The 16,500-nt window shown below is 38.1% G+C and overlaps 1 protein-coding gene across 2 annotated transcripts in view; it reads right to left on the reverse strand.

The window, feature by feature from the left end:
- The window catches only part of LOC150101254 (pancreatic triacylglycerol lipase-like), a 64,192-nt gene extending 47,905 nt beyond the window's left edge, over positions 1–16,287 (reverse strand). For both annotated transcript variants that reach the window (XM_090401130.1, XM_090401131.1), the window contains exons 1-2: positions 15,653–16,287; positions 2,420–2,868 (exon numbers count right to left, since the gene is read on the reverse strand). In XM_090401130.1, coding sequence (XP_090257256.1) covers positions 2,420–2,868; positions 15,653–15,692 — 489 coding nt within the window. In that variant the 5' untranslated portion in view covers positions 15,693–16,287. The remainder of the gene's footprint in view (positions 1–2,419; positions 2,869–15,652) is intronic.
- Positions 16,288–16,500: the final 213 nt, after the last annotated feature.

Below are 16,500 nucleotides of genomic sequence, written 5' to 3' on the forward strand. Positions count from 1 at the left end.
GTGCTACAAAGATGCGGAACTTTTAATCTTCCTTTCCACGGTCAAACTACTCCTTTCTCTTATCTCACTCAAGCACCTGCTCTGAACGAGTCAGTCACAGAAATTATCCTCACCTGCACGAAGTTCTCTATTCTATTCCAAATTCTCGTCCACATTCCAAGCCTTGGTTCATTTAAGGTGCAATGAATTAGATGGGAGATGAAACAAACAAACAAAAAATAGCTTACAAGAACCCCAGTTTCATACTGAGCCTATGAGGGAGCACGCAATAAATGCGAAACAACCATTGGAAAATCCAAATCTGACTTCACAAATACTGACGGTAGAAAACTCACCTTCCGTCCAAACAGAAGCCTTCCCTTGTGCTCTCTTACACTCTCATAATGGCAATCGGATGCAACTGCAACATCTGCCCACCTTCCATCTCTCTCTCATTCGGATGCTACAATATTTACAGCACCTAAAGAAAAAGCTTACGTATTGGCATCACCCTTCTCCTCCAACTTCTGCATAGACAGCAACTCAGGCAACTCGCTTTCTACCATACCATAAACTGAGCACCGCATATCTTCTGTTTATTTATTTATTTATTTTTGGTAAAAAAAAAAGATATCAGAATAATACCAAAAACCACGATACCAGAAGTCTTCCCTCCCGATTACATTTGTCCAACTGTACTTAAACGCTAACAACTCTCTTATTTCGTCTCTGCCATCTTCTATATTCAGGTGGCACTTATCCCAGTGAGTGGAAGCAAGCATGTATCCAACCTATTCGAAAAAAAGAAGATCAAATTCTGCCGACAAATACCTACTGGTTGCCATTACCTCAATGCTCTTCAACATAATAATGAAAACATCTAGATATTACAATGTGGTCTCAATACCGAAAACTACCTACAGAACTACTCAACCATAGTAACCTACATCTAGATAAAAAAAAAGTCATCGATAGCTAACTTTTTCACTATCTGGAAGACATCTTACCAGCTAACTAATGACCACCAGAATAGATTTCACCACTCTAGATTCACAGCTAACTATTTATCTTTCATACTATCTTTCAACAGGGTGAGGAAAACCTGGTCAGCTCAGTGCCGTCAAAACACAATATTGGTTTCCTAAGCCTACATCACCCAGAACTGTGCGTATGCCATGGAGAAACATGTGCTGTCGTTCTTGACATTTTCGGAACTTTTCATCGTGCTTGGAAATGAGGACTGCTAAGTAAATTGCCTTTCATCGGTCTGTAATTGGATAGCTAATTCTCTGGTGGTTCACTACATGTCATTGTGGATAGCATCCATCCTCTTTCTTAAAGCTTCATCACCAATGCCTCAGAGCTGATTATATTAAGTGCCCTCTTCGGCATATACATAAAACCACCTACTCGCAGTCACCACTAATCCTACTTATAAAGTTGCTGATGAAAATGCACTCCTTTCATCCTGCTCTTGCTACATATTATGCATGGCTCACCCCTATCCAAAGCTTCAAAATCATGTGCAACAGGTGGTTTGAACACTGACTCCATTCTATCTTTCAACAGGCTGAGGAAAACCTGGTCATCTCCAGTGCCATCGAAACACAATGTCGCTTTCCTGATGCTCACTTACTCTTACTCAAAGTAATACACAAATCACTAGATAGGATCAAATCTCTCTCTCTCTCTCTCTCTCTCTCTCTCTCTCTCTCTCTCTCTCTCTCTCTCTTTGGATTGGACTGAAATTTACCTCCCGCTTCTCCCTAAACACATTGCACCAACAGCTCCCACCGCCTTCAAAAAAGTAGGCATTCCTTTCCACTCCAGAATCTGTTTTTCGCCCACCTACCTAGCTACTAATTCTGTGCATGCTTCACCTACACTTAAAGAGAGATCTCCTCCTCAGTCAAAAGCTGCTCTTCACTAATTCCGTCTACTATTTCCCTTGTACCAGCCTTTCCCATAAAGTGTTCGCAAGTAACTACAACATGCAACTGTTCGAGAAAAATGTCAATAAATTTATCCTTTCTCAACCCTCACCTGTACTTCACACATGGCACTGATATCCTGCAGTTTCTTGAGCCAGTGATATATGGGATAGACGAAAGAAAATGTCAAGCATACCGTATATTTCACAATATTTCAGATAATAGTATATAGTGTTAGAGAGCATGAGATGGCCACAGTTGTCTCCTCTACTCTCCCCCCCCCTTAACACCATTAAATCATCTATAGCTAACTGTCTGTAACTTGGCTAAAGATGAAAATGACTCCCCAATCTTCAAAAGTTAGCTAAACAATTGCGCCTACTCCCTTGGAAATGAAGGGTGTTAGTGTGTTTTATTTTTTATTTGCATACTCATAGGACATCGCTGTTAATGTCCTGTGAGGAATGCAAGTAAACAGACATGCACGAACATACATTACCGTCACATACCACATAGAGAAAAGCTTCCGCCATTTGTTTCACCCAAGCACGACGGCCGCTGCTTCCAAATCCGTGAATGATCACCTTGATGGGATTGCTTCCGTTGAAGTGCGAGAAATACAAAGTGGAGCTGTTCTCGTAGTGCAACACATCTCCTTCGACGGGGTTTTTACGCGTGTACAAAAAAAATTTCGTGTTGATAACTTCCGGAGGAGCGGGCAGTGTGTCCGTATAATCAAACGCTCCTTCATCACGAAAGCACCAAACATTGTAACAAACGACTTCTTCGTCGCGTCTATGAACGTGAGACCTGTGCGCTCTACGCCGCTTCACGTCATTCCACTTGGCCATGGACGTAACGATCGCCGACCAGACTTCGATGTCAGTGGGTTCGTCGTCATCTTCTTCGATAAACGAAGGAAGAAACCTGTCGAAGGCGGTTGTACAGCAGAGGAATCCTGTGGAGAACACAGAAACAGTCAGTTTGGAAAATATTTCATACAAAACATAGTGAAAGTATTGCTTGTTGCTAGACAGAATAACTTGTTACAATTTACTTATCTTATGGTCATTATCACATCCCCCCCTTTCTTTTTTTATAACTCAAAAAGAATCTCAAATCCAGAAACAAGAAAAAATCCCTGTGTTTCTTTAAAAATGCTGCTAATCAGATTAAAATCTTTTTCTAGAAAACATAAAAAACCGTCGATGATTAGCATTTAGATTTCTTTCGATTCTCGTCTGTCCAATATTAGAATCAGCCGCACTCTTTTAGTAAAATGACTCAAGCAATTTTGCTTTTTTTAAATATCAAAGCAACATAACTTGAGGTTTACTGTTTTAAAGAGCTAAGCTGGACACGCAGCGTGACTTGCGGATACATGTGACAATTTTGGAGCACATCTTAAGCGATGAAAATCGTCTACCACCTAAGGATATTCACAGATATTATCGTATTTACTCGGATATAACTCGCGCTCTTTCCCCAAAATGAAATTATAAAATCGTAGTGCGAGATATATTCGGGAACTTTCGGAAACTAAAGGATTTTAAGGAAAAAAATTAAATCGACGTTTATAATTAAACCCTCAGTATAATTTAGAATCTTCATTATAGTTTAGAATTGCTCATATTATTTATAAAATAAATGCATTTAAATTTTTAAATTATCAACGTTGTTTACGCGATCGGGCACTTACCTTCATCACTTGATATATTTGAATTTTTAGCTTCTGCAATTAAATTAAAACAAACAGCCATCTATCCAAATAACCTCATCTCCGCTCCCATCCAGGGCATTAGAGAAGAGATGCCGTTTTTTTTCTTCTTTTTTAAACTCTTCGCAATTATTTCTGGTGAAATCATGTCCCAAGCTATCAAAATCAAGTTTCACAACAGATCTTTGCCGGAATCAAGACGTAGTCGCCGGCTGCCATCTACTCCTTGTAGAACCTAAACCTCGTCTCATTTTCCTTTACTAGTTGCTTCCATTCCTATGCATATGAATAGTGCATTATTAACAAAAGATCATGCGACTCAATGACAAAGGCAAGCCTACGATTAAGTTGAAATGCTGATTCTCTTCAATTCAATTGATCTGAACTGATCTGTTATGGCAGTTTCAGATCGTTTGATCTGAAACTGCCATAACAGCATTCATTATCTATTTCTTCAAGTTTCAAACTTTTTTTCTTGTGCGAGGTATATGCGAAAGCTTTTTAATTTCTTTTTTTCATAAAGTAAACTCAGGGGTTAGAGATATACGCGAGGGCGAGTTATATTCGAGTAAATACGCTATGACCACAGTAGGATTTGAACCGGTGACCTATTGAGTGAAGAGCGAATATACAGTTTTATGCTGGTGGCCAACCATGGCGGCTTATTAATCATCTCCTGCTTTATGTTAACGGATAGCTGCGATAGCTTCGAATTCTGTTGGTAGCGCTATTTCTCATATGTAGCAAGGCGATATGAATAACGACATAACTAAACCTGTCATCTTCTTTGATGCGTTTAGGAAATTTAGGAAGGCTATATCATGTGAGATAGGACAGCGCACTTGAGTTAAGCCTACGTTTCCAAATTACAGTGCACATGAGTTAAGATGCGCAAGAGACACACTAATGGATAGCCTTCGAGATGATTTTGTAATCACAGATCGCTTTCAATGCACGTCAGCTCACCTATTATCTGAGGTGGCACTTGGCATTTCCGCCCTTTTTATCCAGTCGATTATCTCACAGAGTTACAGAAGCTCTTTGCTGAAATCTGGTCACTTCGATGGTTAAAAATCCATTATTTCTAAGCAAAGATCAACACGAAGTCCCATCCAGGACGTGGCCCATATTTTAAAAGCCGAGATGTGCTTATGACATCCGGTTGTATCTATTACGGACATTCTCCCTTGTATTTAACGAGTTTGTAGCACGCGGCTCAGTTTATCCAGACTTCCAGATCGTCCTTGAAGGATGTGAAGAGAGAAAATAGAAACTGCACGAGGTTAGGTCAGCACCCGGATTTGTCAGACCTCGTTCTATTGTGCAAATGTAAACAAACTAAATGAAACAAATCAAACAAACTAGGAACAAATAAAGTGTGCTACAAAGATAGGAAGGAATCACTGACTTCAAATGACCTTTCTGGATCTGATAAGTTCCTCAATTATTTACCAATATCAACGTACTACTTTGGTGATGTTCTTCTCTTACATGCATTATCTCGGTTCTCACTGGCACGAATGCGCACGCAACCACACACACACACACACACACACACACACACACACACACACACACACACACACACACACACACACACACACACACACACACACACAGAGAGAGAGAGAGAGAGAGAGACCTATCAGATATTTCCCAACCAATAATAAAATATCACTGAAAGCTTTTCAGTTTCGTTTTGAATTATTAAGAAAGAAATAGAAATGTGGTATCTGAAAAAATTGGCGGATTCACGCGATATGAAAAAGAGCTTCTTCTTCTTTCTTCTAAAGACTGAATGAAATAATGGGGCAGAGGTTTGTTTAAAGTTTGTGTAAAGAGGCAAACTAATCTTAAGTTAGAAAACATTTATAAGAGAAAAGGACCTAAAAAACGCAGAGATGAAAAAATTCTGCATATTTTTAGGGATTTGTATTACTAAACCTTCAGCGAGCATCACTCGCCTGCTCTCATTGGCAACTTATTTTGTTTAAAGAGAATATCGCTTATTGGTGATATCTTTCGGAGAACAGCAGAAATATGCGAAGTGCACAAGCACAACTGATATCGATTAACAAACGAATCTGCGTGATTATATCGAGCTCTCTCTCTCTCTCTCTCTCTCTCTCTCTCTCTCTCTCTCTCTCTCTCTCTCTCTCTCTCTCTCTCTCTCACACACACACACACACACACACACACACACACACACACACACACACACACACACACACACACACACACACACACACACACACAAAATAATGACTCCTTATCGATAAAAAGGGAGTTTTGTCCATTTCTTCATAGCGCTTACGCTACCAATGATGGTCATTACGGCTCGTTAGAGATAACGTGGACTTTTTCAGTAATTCAAATCAAGACACGCGGGAACTGATGCGAGATTTCTAGTTAGTTAGTTATTCCTGTGACATCATTTTGACTCCATATGGTCGCCCCGTACCTCTTGGGTTTTGGGAGTGAAGCCTTCTGATAGAAGAAGTGGTACGGTTGCAGATGCCCTTTACACAAAGAGTTAATAAGACAATCAAACTTCGAATAAGCTAACTACTCGACCAACCAGGCCGGAGCGAGATTCCAAGTATTATATTTCTCAACACATGCAATGCTTTTAATAAGGTTGATAACATGGAAAACCATTCTCAAGAAAGAAATTAATCCTCTGCTTGTTTTTAAAGATAAAAACGAAGTAATTTTAAAAGTAAGTAGGTTATTATCCAGCCAATTATATGGCAAGCTCACTTTACACACCTTAATACACGACCTATTTACATACATACATAACAGATGCTTCATGGTCTTCATTACCTCGATGCTAATCCAGTGTGTGTGTGTGTGTGTGTGTGTGTGTGTGTGTGTGTGTGTGTGTGTGTGTGTGTGTGTGTGTGTGTGTGTGTGTGTGCAGCAGCTTCTAATATCACAGAACCTAATTTTCTTCCATTTCTACAAAAGAACGAAGCATTTCATTTCATCAATATGCAGTCTTTGTCACAGACGCCTGATATTTGACATTCAAATTCTAAGCTCTAAATAATAAGTGACTTGGTAGGTTAGTAGGTAATTTTTTTTTACGATTGCCATCAAGAAGAGGTGTGTTTATATATGTCACTACACCCCCGTTAATACTGTAGTTGCACTCCACCCCTTCTTTGTCTGTTATACTAGATCTAGTTCTTTAGTGGTCTTCTCCGGTGACATTAGAACACCTCGATATACTTGACGTAAGATGATATGTTTACATTAAATGGGAATAAACGAAAGGAGAAACAAAAGCAGTTTTATGTAGTGAAACCACTTTGGGTTGTTCTCTTCATTCTAATTGTTAATATTATATTTGATTTGTAATCTGTGTCTCTGTACTCTGCTTCTGAAAAGTAAAAAATGATTTCTATGTACTTTATTATAATTATCAGTAAAAAATAAAATAAGTAAAAATTAAATTAATAGGAAAGTTACTCACTAATGTTACGAGCAGGTCAGTTGTAAATTATCGTATAACAACTTCAGTGACATTCACACTTGTTTTTGAATATGTGCATGTGTGTGTGTGTGTGTGTGTGTGTGTGTGTGTGTGTGTGTGTGTGACAAAGAATCAGTGGAAGTGCAAATCGCTAATTTTTACCTATTTTTTTAAACTTCACTGAATTTTGCAGCTCTTCTTCCATTGCAAGCTTCAAGAAGTACTCCGTTAACACCAACACATTATATGGATGAAAGCAGCAATTATTTTGTGAGTTAATACAAATTCGTCCTGGTTGGCCGAGTGGTTAGCGGGTTCGAATCCCGCCTTGGGCATGGATTTTTGTGTGGAAAGGGAATCTGCAACCTACCACTTTTTCAAGCAAAAAGCATCGTTGCTAAAACCATCTGAGGTACAGCAGTAACCATACGGACGTGAAATGTCAGTTTTTTTTTACAAATCCCGCAAGCTGCATATACTGTATAACATAACTGTAGCAAAAAAAAAAAAAGAAAAAAGATCAGCCTAAGAAATTGCCGACTGCAAGTTAATTATTAAAAATACTGTTTCGTGGAACAAGTGCTTAAAACATACACTCGTATATTCTAAAGACGTAAGTTACATCTTGGATTTTGAATAAGCACTTAACAAAAATAGCCCAACCATCGTTACTTTTTTTTTACATTCAATAAGAGCTAAGAAATTAGGTTTCCCTTTTAGGGCACTAGAAAAATGGGAACACCACTATCTTTTCATATATACACACCAAGATTGCATCACCATCATCTTGGTTTTGAAACTGTGTGTGTGTGTGTGTGTGTGTGTGTGTGTGTGTGTGTGTGTGTGTGTGTGTGTGTGTGTGTGTGTGTGTGTGTGTGTGTGTGTGTGTGTGTGTGTGTGTGTGTGTGCATACCACCAAATAGTAGACGACGAATATCACTTAACTTGGTACTTGCATCGAAGCAACGAAGAGCAAATGTAAACATCCCTCTTGGACCGTCAACTTTATGTTGCTGTACGCAGAAAAGTAACGAAGAATTATTATTGCTTTCTACAAACGCCAATTGGGTTGAAACTATCTAATTAATTCAAAACAGGATTTCGAGTTGGCCTTATTACTATATTCTATATAGTAATAAGTGATAACTATATTCAACTAATCATCGATAGTGCAGTTTGTAGGTGGTCGCTTAGTACTAAGCCACTTATATATCTTTCATTGCCGGAGTTCACCATCAGGTTTATCGGTTGTTTTACAGAATGAAGACCAGAAATTTTGAGAATCAGTAAATGAAATTGTTAGCAAAGTAATACGTATATTATGCGATGAGTGTTTAAACCGTTCTGGCCTCAACAGTTTCAGCAAAAATCTCATAAATCTCTTTGGAGGAAAAAAAAAAGTTAATTTCTAATTAACTTGTAAAGGTAAGGGAAATTCTTCTTACCTTGAAAGAGTAAGTAGAATTTACTGCTTACCTTGAAAGAGAAATTCTGCTTACCTTGAAAGAGTAAGTAGAGTTTAGACATTAACTGCGAAGAAACTTTTCAATCTACATTATCAGTATTATTAATATTTTTGACACCTCCAAGGAGTCCGAAGACTCATCGCGGGAGGATACTTACAACTGTCTCAACCACTACATCGAACTTCTACTACGAATCATCTCCATCAACGCCATCTATCGCCCTCCACAACTAGTATTTTTTGTCTGTAAATTGCGTGTGTTCTGAAGGGCCGATTTGTCTGTATGCGGGATGAAAAACCCGAGTTTCCGGGAGAAAAAACCCTGCTACCTCCGTATGAGATCGGCTAACTCACCTTCGATTGAAATCGTCCAGATTTCAATCGAAGGTGAGTTTCTCCCGTCGTGACGAGAATCGAACTTAGGCCTATTCCAATCGAAGGGCGCAATGTACCGTCGTTCTTCCAATTGCGCTACGGAGGCGACTAAAGTATGAAATGTAAGAAATGTAAGAAACATTGAAAGTAAGAAATGTTGCCTGTTACTCAGACCATCCTGTACTGAGAGGACTGCACTCAAATTAAATCTCTCATGTCACTACAACCATTTATACACGATAATCCTTAGCTAAGGACGAACTATATTTTTATCTGTATATGAAAATATTAAATGTGGACATAAATTTATTGCCAGCATACTAATAAATGATATTACACAAAAAAGTGTTATAAATTTGTACAAATTAAATTATAATACGTGTTTGGCAAAAGTTACAAATTTCCAAAGTTAGGGAATTAATGTACAATGCTAACAGAAAATTATGCGAAGAAACATTTCAGTATGGAATATGCCCACCCCAAATTACGATGCAGCTCTCACAACGTGCTATCATGATTATCACCATGTGATTTAGGAGTTCTTGAGACAAACTGACCCACTCCTCTTTCAGAGCAAGGATAAGTCTCCATTTTGTATCCCAAACGTGTTCTTATGGGGGTTGATATCTAAGGAGCGTGGTGGCCATTCAAGACTCGGTCTATACTAGAGGAATTACTATCCTCGAGGTAATTCCTCGAGGATAGTAATTCCACAGCACATCGTATACTGCTCGTGTACGATGTGCTGTGATATTGTTATCCATAAAAATGAATTATTCGCTTACAGCACCACGAAGCAGTCGAAAATGACGTTGAAGAAATTCCTTTAAAATTGGTTTCACCAGTCGCAGTCCCTTTTACCAACACTTGTAGCTCCGTGCGTCCATTAAGCATAATTCCTCCACACATCAATCCAGGTCGCCTTATCTATCCCTTTCAAAAACATTCTCGCAATGGTAAGCAGTACCACTTTCACGGCAGATCAAATGTCGTCTAGAATCGGAGGAAACACAAACACAAAGCTTATCAGCAAAGAGTACATTAGCCCACTGGCATCTTGTACAAATTTTATGGATACAACAGCACTGAAAATGTGCTGTACAATGAGCTGCGGGTAAAGGAATGAACACTGCAGGCTTTCGGGCGTGTAATCCTACTTGTGTAGACATCTTGCCACCGTTTCTAGATATATCTGTGTATCTGCGCTTTAATGGACCCGATTTGCAAGTTCAGCCGTTGTGGTGGGCAATTACGGCTGTTATAACCAAATTTTCCAATCCATTTCTCAACCATTTTCAGGTCAAGTTGCTGTCAGCTGTCTTCTATGCTGTAAAGATATTTTCCACCTTTTCAATATTTATTTTACATAGGTATTTTCCATATTTTCCATATATATATATATATATATATATATATATATATATATATATATATATATATATATATATATATAATATTCATCCAAGCTTGATTTGCTTCCTCAGCCTCAGTCTTAAGAAAAGGCTGGTTACATTCCACTAATTCGAGCCCTACCCAAGGGCCTATGAGTTGTAGAAATCATCATCATCATCATACGTATCAAGGATTTAGGCCTAGTATGGCCTGTTTCGGCCTCAGAAGTCATCGTTGAATCGTTTAAGAGGACGTCCTGGTTTTCTTTTTCCTAATGGCTTGTACATTAAGGCTTGTTTTGGTAATCTTTCTGTTTTCATTCTTTGAACGTGTTCCATCCATCTATGTTTATATTTTTTAATTTTTTCAATTACTGGTTCTTGGTTTAGTTCTTTCATAATATCTTCGTTTCTTTTGTGATCAAATAGGGTATACTTTGCAGTTTTTCTCATAAACTTCATTTCTGCTGTTGTTAATCTTTGTTTGTCTTTTTGTTTTATTGTCCAGATTTCGCTTCCATACATTAAGACCGGTAGGGCTAATGTATTGTATACTTTTGCATCCCAAACGTGTTCTTATGGGGGTTGATATCTAAGGAGCGTGGTGGCCATTCAAGACTCAATTACTATCCTCGGTCTCCCGAAGTATCTCCACGGCTCGTGTACGATGTGCTGTGAGAAATACTTTCTGAAAATGAAAGCTGTGCCGAACAAAGCGGTCTTTTGCAGTTGCCCAATTTTTAATCCATCTAACTAGAGTACTTCTAGATGTTTTTTCAATGTTTTAGGGATGGCGCCTAAAGCATTTATTATTATGGGAACAACTTTGGTTTTCTTTTGCCAGATTCGTTCAACATCGATTTGCAAGAAGCTATTCACAGGCATACTAGCTGATAAAATATACAGCTATCTTAAAGAAAATTCTCTTTTCCCAATTGAACAAAAAGGTAACAGCAAAAATTCAAGAGGCACAAAGGATCAATTGCTGATTGATAAAATGATTCTGAAAAATTGCAAACGTAGAAAAACCAACCTTCATGTGGCTTGGATAGATTATAAAAAAGCGTTTGATTCTGTGCCTCATAGTTGGATTTTAAAATGCACAGAACTATTCGGTATTAGAGAAATCGTACAAAACCTTTTGCAATCAAGCATGAAAAACTGGAAAAAAATATTGGTTCTAAATAGAGAAGAAATTGGAGAGGTAAACATAAAAAAGGGGTATCTTTCAAGGAGACTAATTATCTCCCCTATTGTCATTGATCCCCTTAACTAGAATTTTAAATAAAACTGCTCATGGTTATCAAACTGCACAAAAGAGTGCGAAGATATCTCATCTCTTATACACGGACGATCTGAAGTTGTATGCAAAATCAGAGGATGAACTTGAAACATTGCTTAACACTGTGTAGTCAAGATATATCAATGGATTTTGGCTTAGACAAATGTGCAATTACTGGAATAACAAGAGGAAAGTTTGAAGATCTGAACGAAATCGAGCTGCTCCATGGTGGAAAAATTAAGGCAATAAAATTCGAAGATAGCTACAAATATTTGAGAATTTTAGAAGCATCAGAAATTCTGCACAATAAGATCAAAGAAAGAACTAGAGCAGAATACATAAGACGATTAAGAAAATTCCTTAAGTCAATGCTTAATGCTGGAAATTTGATAAAAGCGATTAATACCTGGGCCATACCTGTTCTGAGATATTCAGCAGGCATTCTTGAATGGACCCAGCTAGAGATGGAAGATTTAGACCGAAAAACTCGATAATTATCGTATTTGCGGCGTATGAGACGGTGTACAAAAAAGGAGGTGCTCCTTTTTTGTACACATTTTTAGGAAAAAAACTTTATCATTGAATATTATAATGAATTTACAGTATTTCAAATATGAAGTAATAAGTACGTCTACTTTCAGCCATATACCTAATCTAACTAGGAAAGAGTACCTACCTTTTAATCTTCTTCGTCAGAACCAAATTCATCTCAAGAGCTAAATAAGAGACACTTGAAACCTCTGAGTCCTCATACAACAAATTGTCCTCTGTACTATCCAGTGCATTACTAATGCCACACTTCTATAAATGATTTAGCCACTGTCTCAGTTTTCACAGCATCCCATGAAGCGTTGACACACTCACAAACTTGCCAAATGCTAGGCCTAATGATGGCCTAACCTCAAAATCTGAAGACTGCATCCAGCAATCATCTGGATGCAGTGTTCCACTTCTCCTTCATAAATCCCTTAAATTGTTTATTAATACCGACATCTAAAGGTTGAGGATGACTACTTAGACCTCCGGGATTTAGAGCTAACTGAGTTTTCAATTCCTCGGATTTATTTTTAACATCTGTTCTGTCAGAACGAAACTGATCCCATACTAGCAGGGCGGGCTTCTTCAACAGGGCGCCTAGACCAAATGTTATATATCCATAACTGGAATACTAGAATGTATTTCAGTAACTGGAATACATAACTAATGTAACTGGAATGCTCTCGCACACCGCAAGGAATCAAGAAAGAAATCGCGGAACTCTGAACAGAGAAAATTTCCAGAAATAAAAGTAATAAAAAACTGAGCATCGGCGTATAAAACGCACCCTGTTTTTCAGACCTAATTTCAAAGGAAAAAAGTGCTTCTTATGCGCCGGCAAATACAGTAATGACAATGCACCATGCCCTCAATCCTCGCAGTGATTGAGGGCATGGTGCATTGAGGGCATGGTGCATGGTAGATTGAGGTAGAGGATTATTACAAGTAAAGCAAGTTATTGAAGAAGAAAAACGAAATATGAAGGATTATCTGCAGCAAACAACAGAAAAATTTCTAATTGAGGTAAAGAAAGAGGGGTTATTTAAACCAATGGAGACAAAATTGGAATACAAAACCAACCAAGTAAAAGTGAGAACTGACAGATGGAAAAATAATGCATTGCATGGAAAATACCTTCACAGCATAGAGGAGAGTACCGACAGCAATTTGACTTGGCAATGGCTGAGAAATGAAACACTAAAGAAAGAAACAGAATCCATAATTTTTGCAGCACAAGAACAGGCCATTAAAATCAACGTTATGAAGGCAAAAATGCAAACAACTCAATAAGACAGTAAATGTAGACTGTGCAAAGAAAAGGAAGACCACATCATAAGTGGGTGCAGCATTGAGTACCGTAAAAGGCATGATAACGTAGCTAAGATAATCCACTGACATTTATGTAAAAAGTATGGGTTTGAAGTATCTAAAGACCCATACTTTTTTGAAGTATCTAATTCACCAGAAAGTGGTTGAGAATGAAAAAGCTAAAAGACTCTGGGATTTCTAAATCCAGATTGACAAAAGCTTAGAATGTAATACACCCGATATAACAGTGTTTGAAAAAAAGTGAAAACAAGGGTGTTAAGTTTATCGAAATATCAGTACCAAGAGATAGTCAGATGATTGACGCCAAAGAAACTAAAAAAATTACAAAATATTGTAAGGTGCAAGTCGAGGTTGAACGAATCTGGAAAAAGAAAACTAAAGTTGTTCCCATAAAATAGGTGCTTTAGGCGCCATCCCTAAAACACTGAAAAAACATTTAGAAGCACTCGAGTTAGATGGATTAAAAATCGGGCAGCTGCAAAAGGCCGCTTTGTTCGGAACAGCATTCATATTCAGAAAGTATTTCCACAACACATAGGCCCTTGGGTAGGGCTCGAATTAGTGGAATATAACCAGTCTTTTACTTAAGACTAAGGAAGCAAATCAAGCTTGGATGAATATTATATATGTGTGTGTGTGTGTGTGTGTGTGATAATAGAAAAAATATATATATATCGTATGTAAATAATTAAAAGTGATTGCTTTCGAGATGCTTCTTTAGCCCTGCCGGTCTTCTGCTGCCTAATAAATTTAGGTTTCGTAAATTTAGAACTCCAAAGTTCACGACTGCTTAATGAAACATTTAAATCCCCTTAAAGTTCCTTTTGATGGGTAAAACGATTTGAATATATACACCTAATAGAAATTAAATTAATTAAACCAAGGAAGCATTATATTTGGCATTTAGGTTTACTAAATGTTAAAATTTGTTTTGACTGAAATACTTTAGTGGCAAAATTAGGAAAAATAAAATTATGTCTCATACATATGCAAAAATTGCTCTGGTTTAAATAGCGATAATGAATGATATTAGTGTTCAAGAAGTTCAAGAATGCCATCATGAAACGCAATTTGGCAATAAAAATTATAGTCAGATATAATGAGAAAATCGAGTTGGCATTTTCAAGCATCTCTAAACAAATCAAGTAAGGAAATCACTGCAGCGCGCGCGCACACGCACACGCACGCACGCACGCACGCACACACACACACACACACACACACACACACACACACACACACACACACACACACACCATTATATTTTCAGCTAATTACATAATCTCGTCTGAACTAAACAAGATTGGCAAGTATTAATATTAAACAACCAGCGCAATATTCTCAAGCAAGTAATTACATCTTTCAATGTAACAAAATTGCCGTTATTAATTATAAGCGTAAAAAAATCCCTTTTTGTGTGGCGGGGGATAGGAAATGGAAAGATATTATTACAACTGCGTAAATGTTTGTAAATCTCTAAATTAACTGCAATTTCCGTCTAATGTAAATTTGCTCTTATGATCCTGTAAGCTCTGGTTTAAATTTTCTTCCTTGATGTTATTTTTTTTTTAATGATCCTTTCCTTTCCATTAATTAATAAAAAAAAAATATTAATAAGCTTATAAAACAGCCAACTGAGACGAGAAAAGCGAATCTTATTTTATTTCGAACTTATGTAATGAATAGAAAATCTTCGCTGGCAAACACGTAGACTGCTGGCCTCTAACCAATCACTGTTAACATCCTGTTACATTTATCGCTTCGAGTTCAAGCCACTAGCATAACTTCCTTGTTCTGTTTGTCGCAGGTGATACTTTGGTAATTCGGGTAACTAACATACTTACTGGTGAATGTCATGCGCTCTGTAGTTGACATCATTATGTCATAATGTAATGTCATGGTAACTCTGCTAATGTGAGAACAGAATATCGAGAAAGAGAAAGATTATACTGTAGTTAAAATATTAAAAAAGAATGCAGCAATGCACTGTTTCCTATGTCAATGAGACCTGTCTACTGTTGTGTGCGGGGCAAATACCTTTTCAAGGACACAGTAAACCTGCACGTTCCACCTGACGGGACAACACAAGACAATGACGAAAAAAAAAAGAAAGAAAGAAAAGAAAAACATTACAGTAGTACATGTTAGGAACGCTAGAGGTCACTCACCTGAGAACAACAACAGCTGTAGAATCCACATGGAGCACATTATTCACACTAAAATGTGTTTATAGTTCTTTGCCGAGGTTAGCAGGGAGCAGATGTACAGTAAGTTGTGTTTCTGACGCCAAATATCTGCTGTCTGATCGTGTGGACATTCGGCTGTTCCCACAGTACTCTGTGGAGCGGAATCGGCATTCTCAAATGCCAGAAATCCTCTTTCAGTAAGACTTGCTGTCTGGTGCACTGTGACGCAACATTACAGGCACAACTAGACCTGCATTTCTTGTCACTTCCGTCTCTTGTTTGGCAAGAGGTCTATATTTTATTGCGCTTTTTTCCAGCCAGTAATGTTCTTAATTGTGCTCCCAGATGCCTCGAGGTGTCGATGTAACGGGAAGGAAGAATTCGGATAGAAAGGCTGCACAATTTCCTTTTGCTGATTACAAGCAGGAACCGAATCAACGCAAAACAACCCTTTACGACGTCCAGCAGCACGGCCAATAGAGGAATGTTTCAGGTGCCTTTAGGAACGTGCAGCTTGAAGAAAAACTCGTCAAGAAATCGTCGTTACACAATTCACTACTTCAGCGCTAACGCTCTAGAAGCTGTCCTCGCCTGCTCACGTGCTCTGCAGCATACGAACTGTAGCTTCAACTGCCGTAACGCATCTTTCGCTCCAATGAGCTCTGACCTAGCCTTGGAGTCTTTTTTATCTCCTCCGGGGATCATAACAACATGTTAGGTAAGATGTCATAAAATCCCCTTTTCAGGGCTATCAAGAATCTTAATAGCAAGGTGAAGGAGGAACGGGAAGGAAAGAAAACGAAATCGGCTGATTTCCGGTGCATTTTAAC

Source organism: Typopeltis vanoorti, chromosome 12 (assembly GCF_054136105.1).
Source record: "Typopeltis vanoorti isolate ZY-2024b chromosome 12, IOZ_Tvanoo_1.0, whole genome shotgun sequence".
NCBI lineage: Eukaryota > Metazoa > Arthropoda > Arachnida > Uropygi > Thelyphonidae > Typopeltis > Typopeltis vanoorti.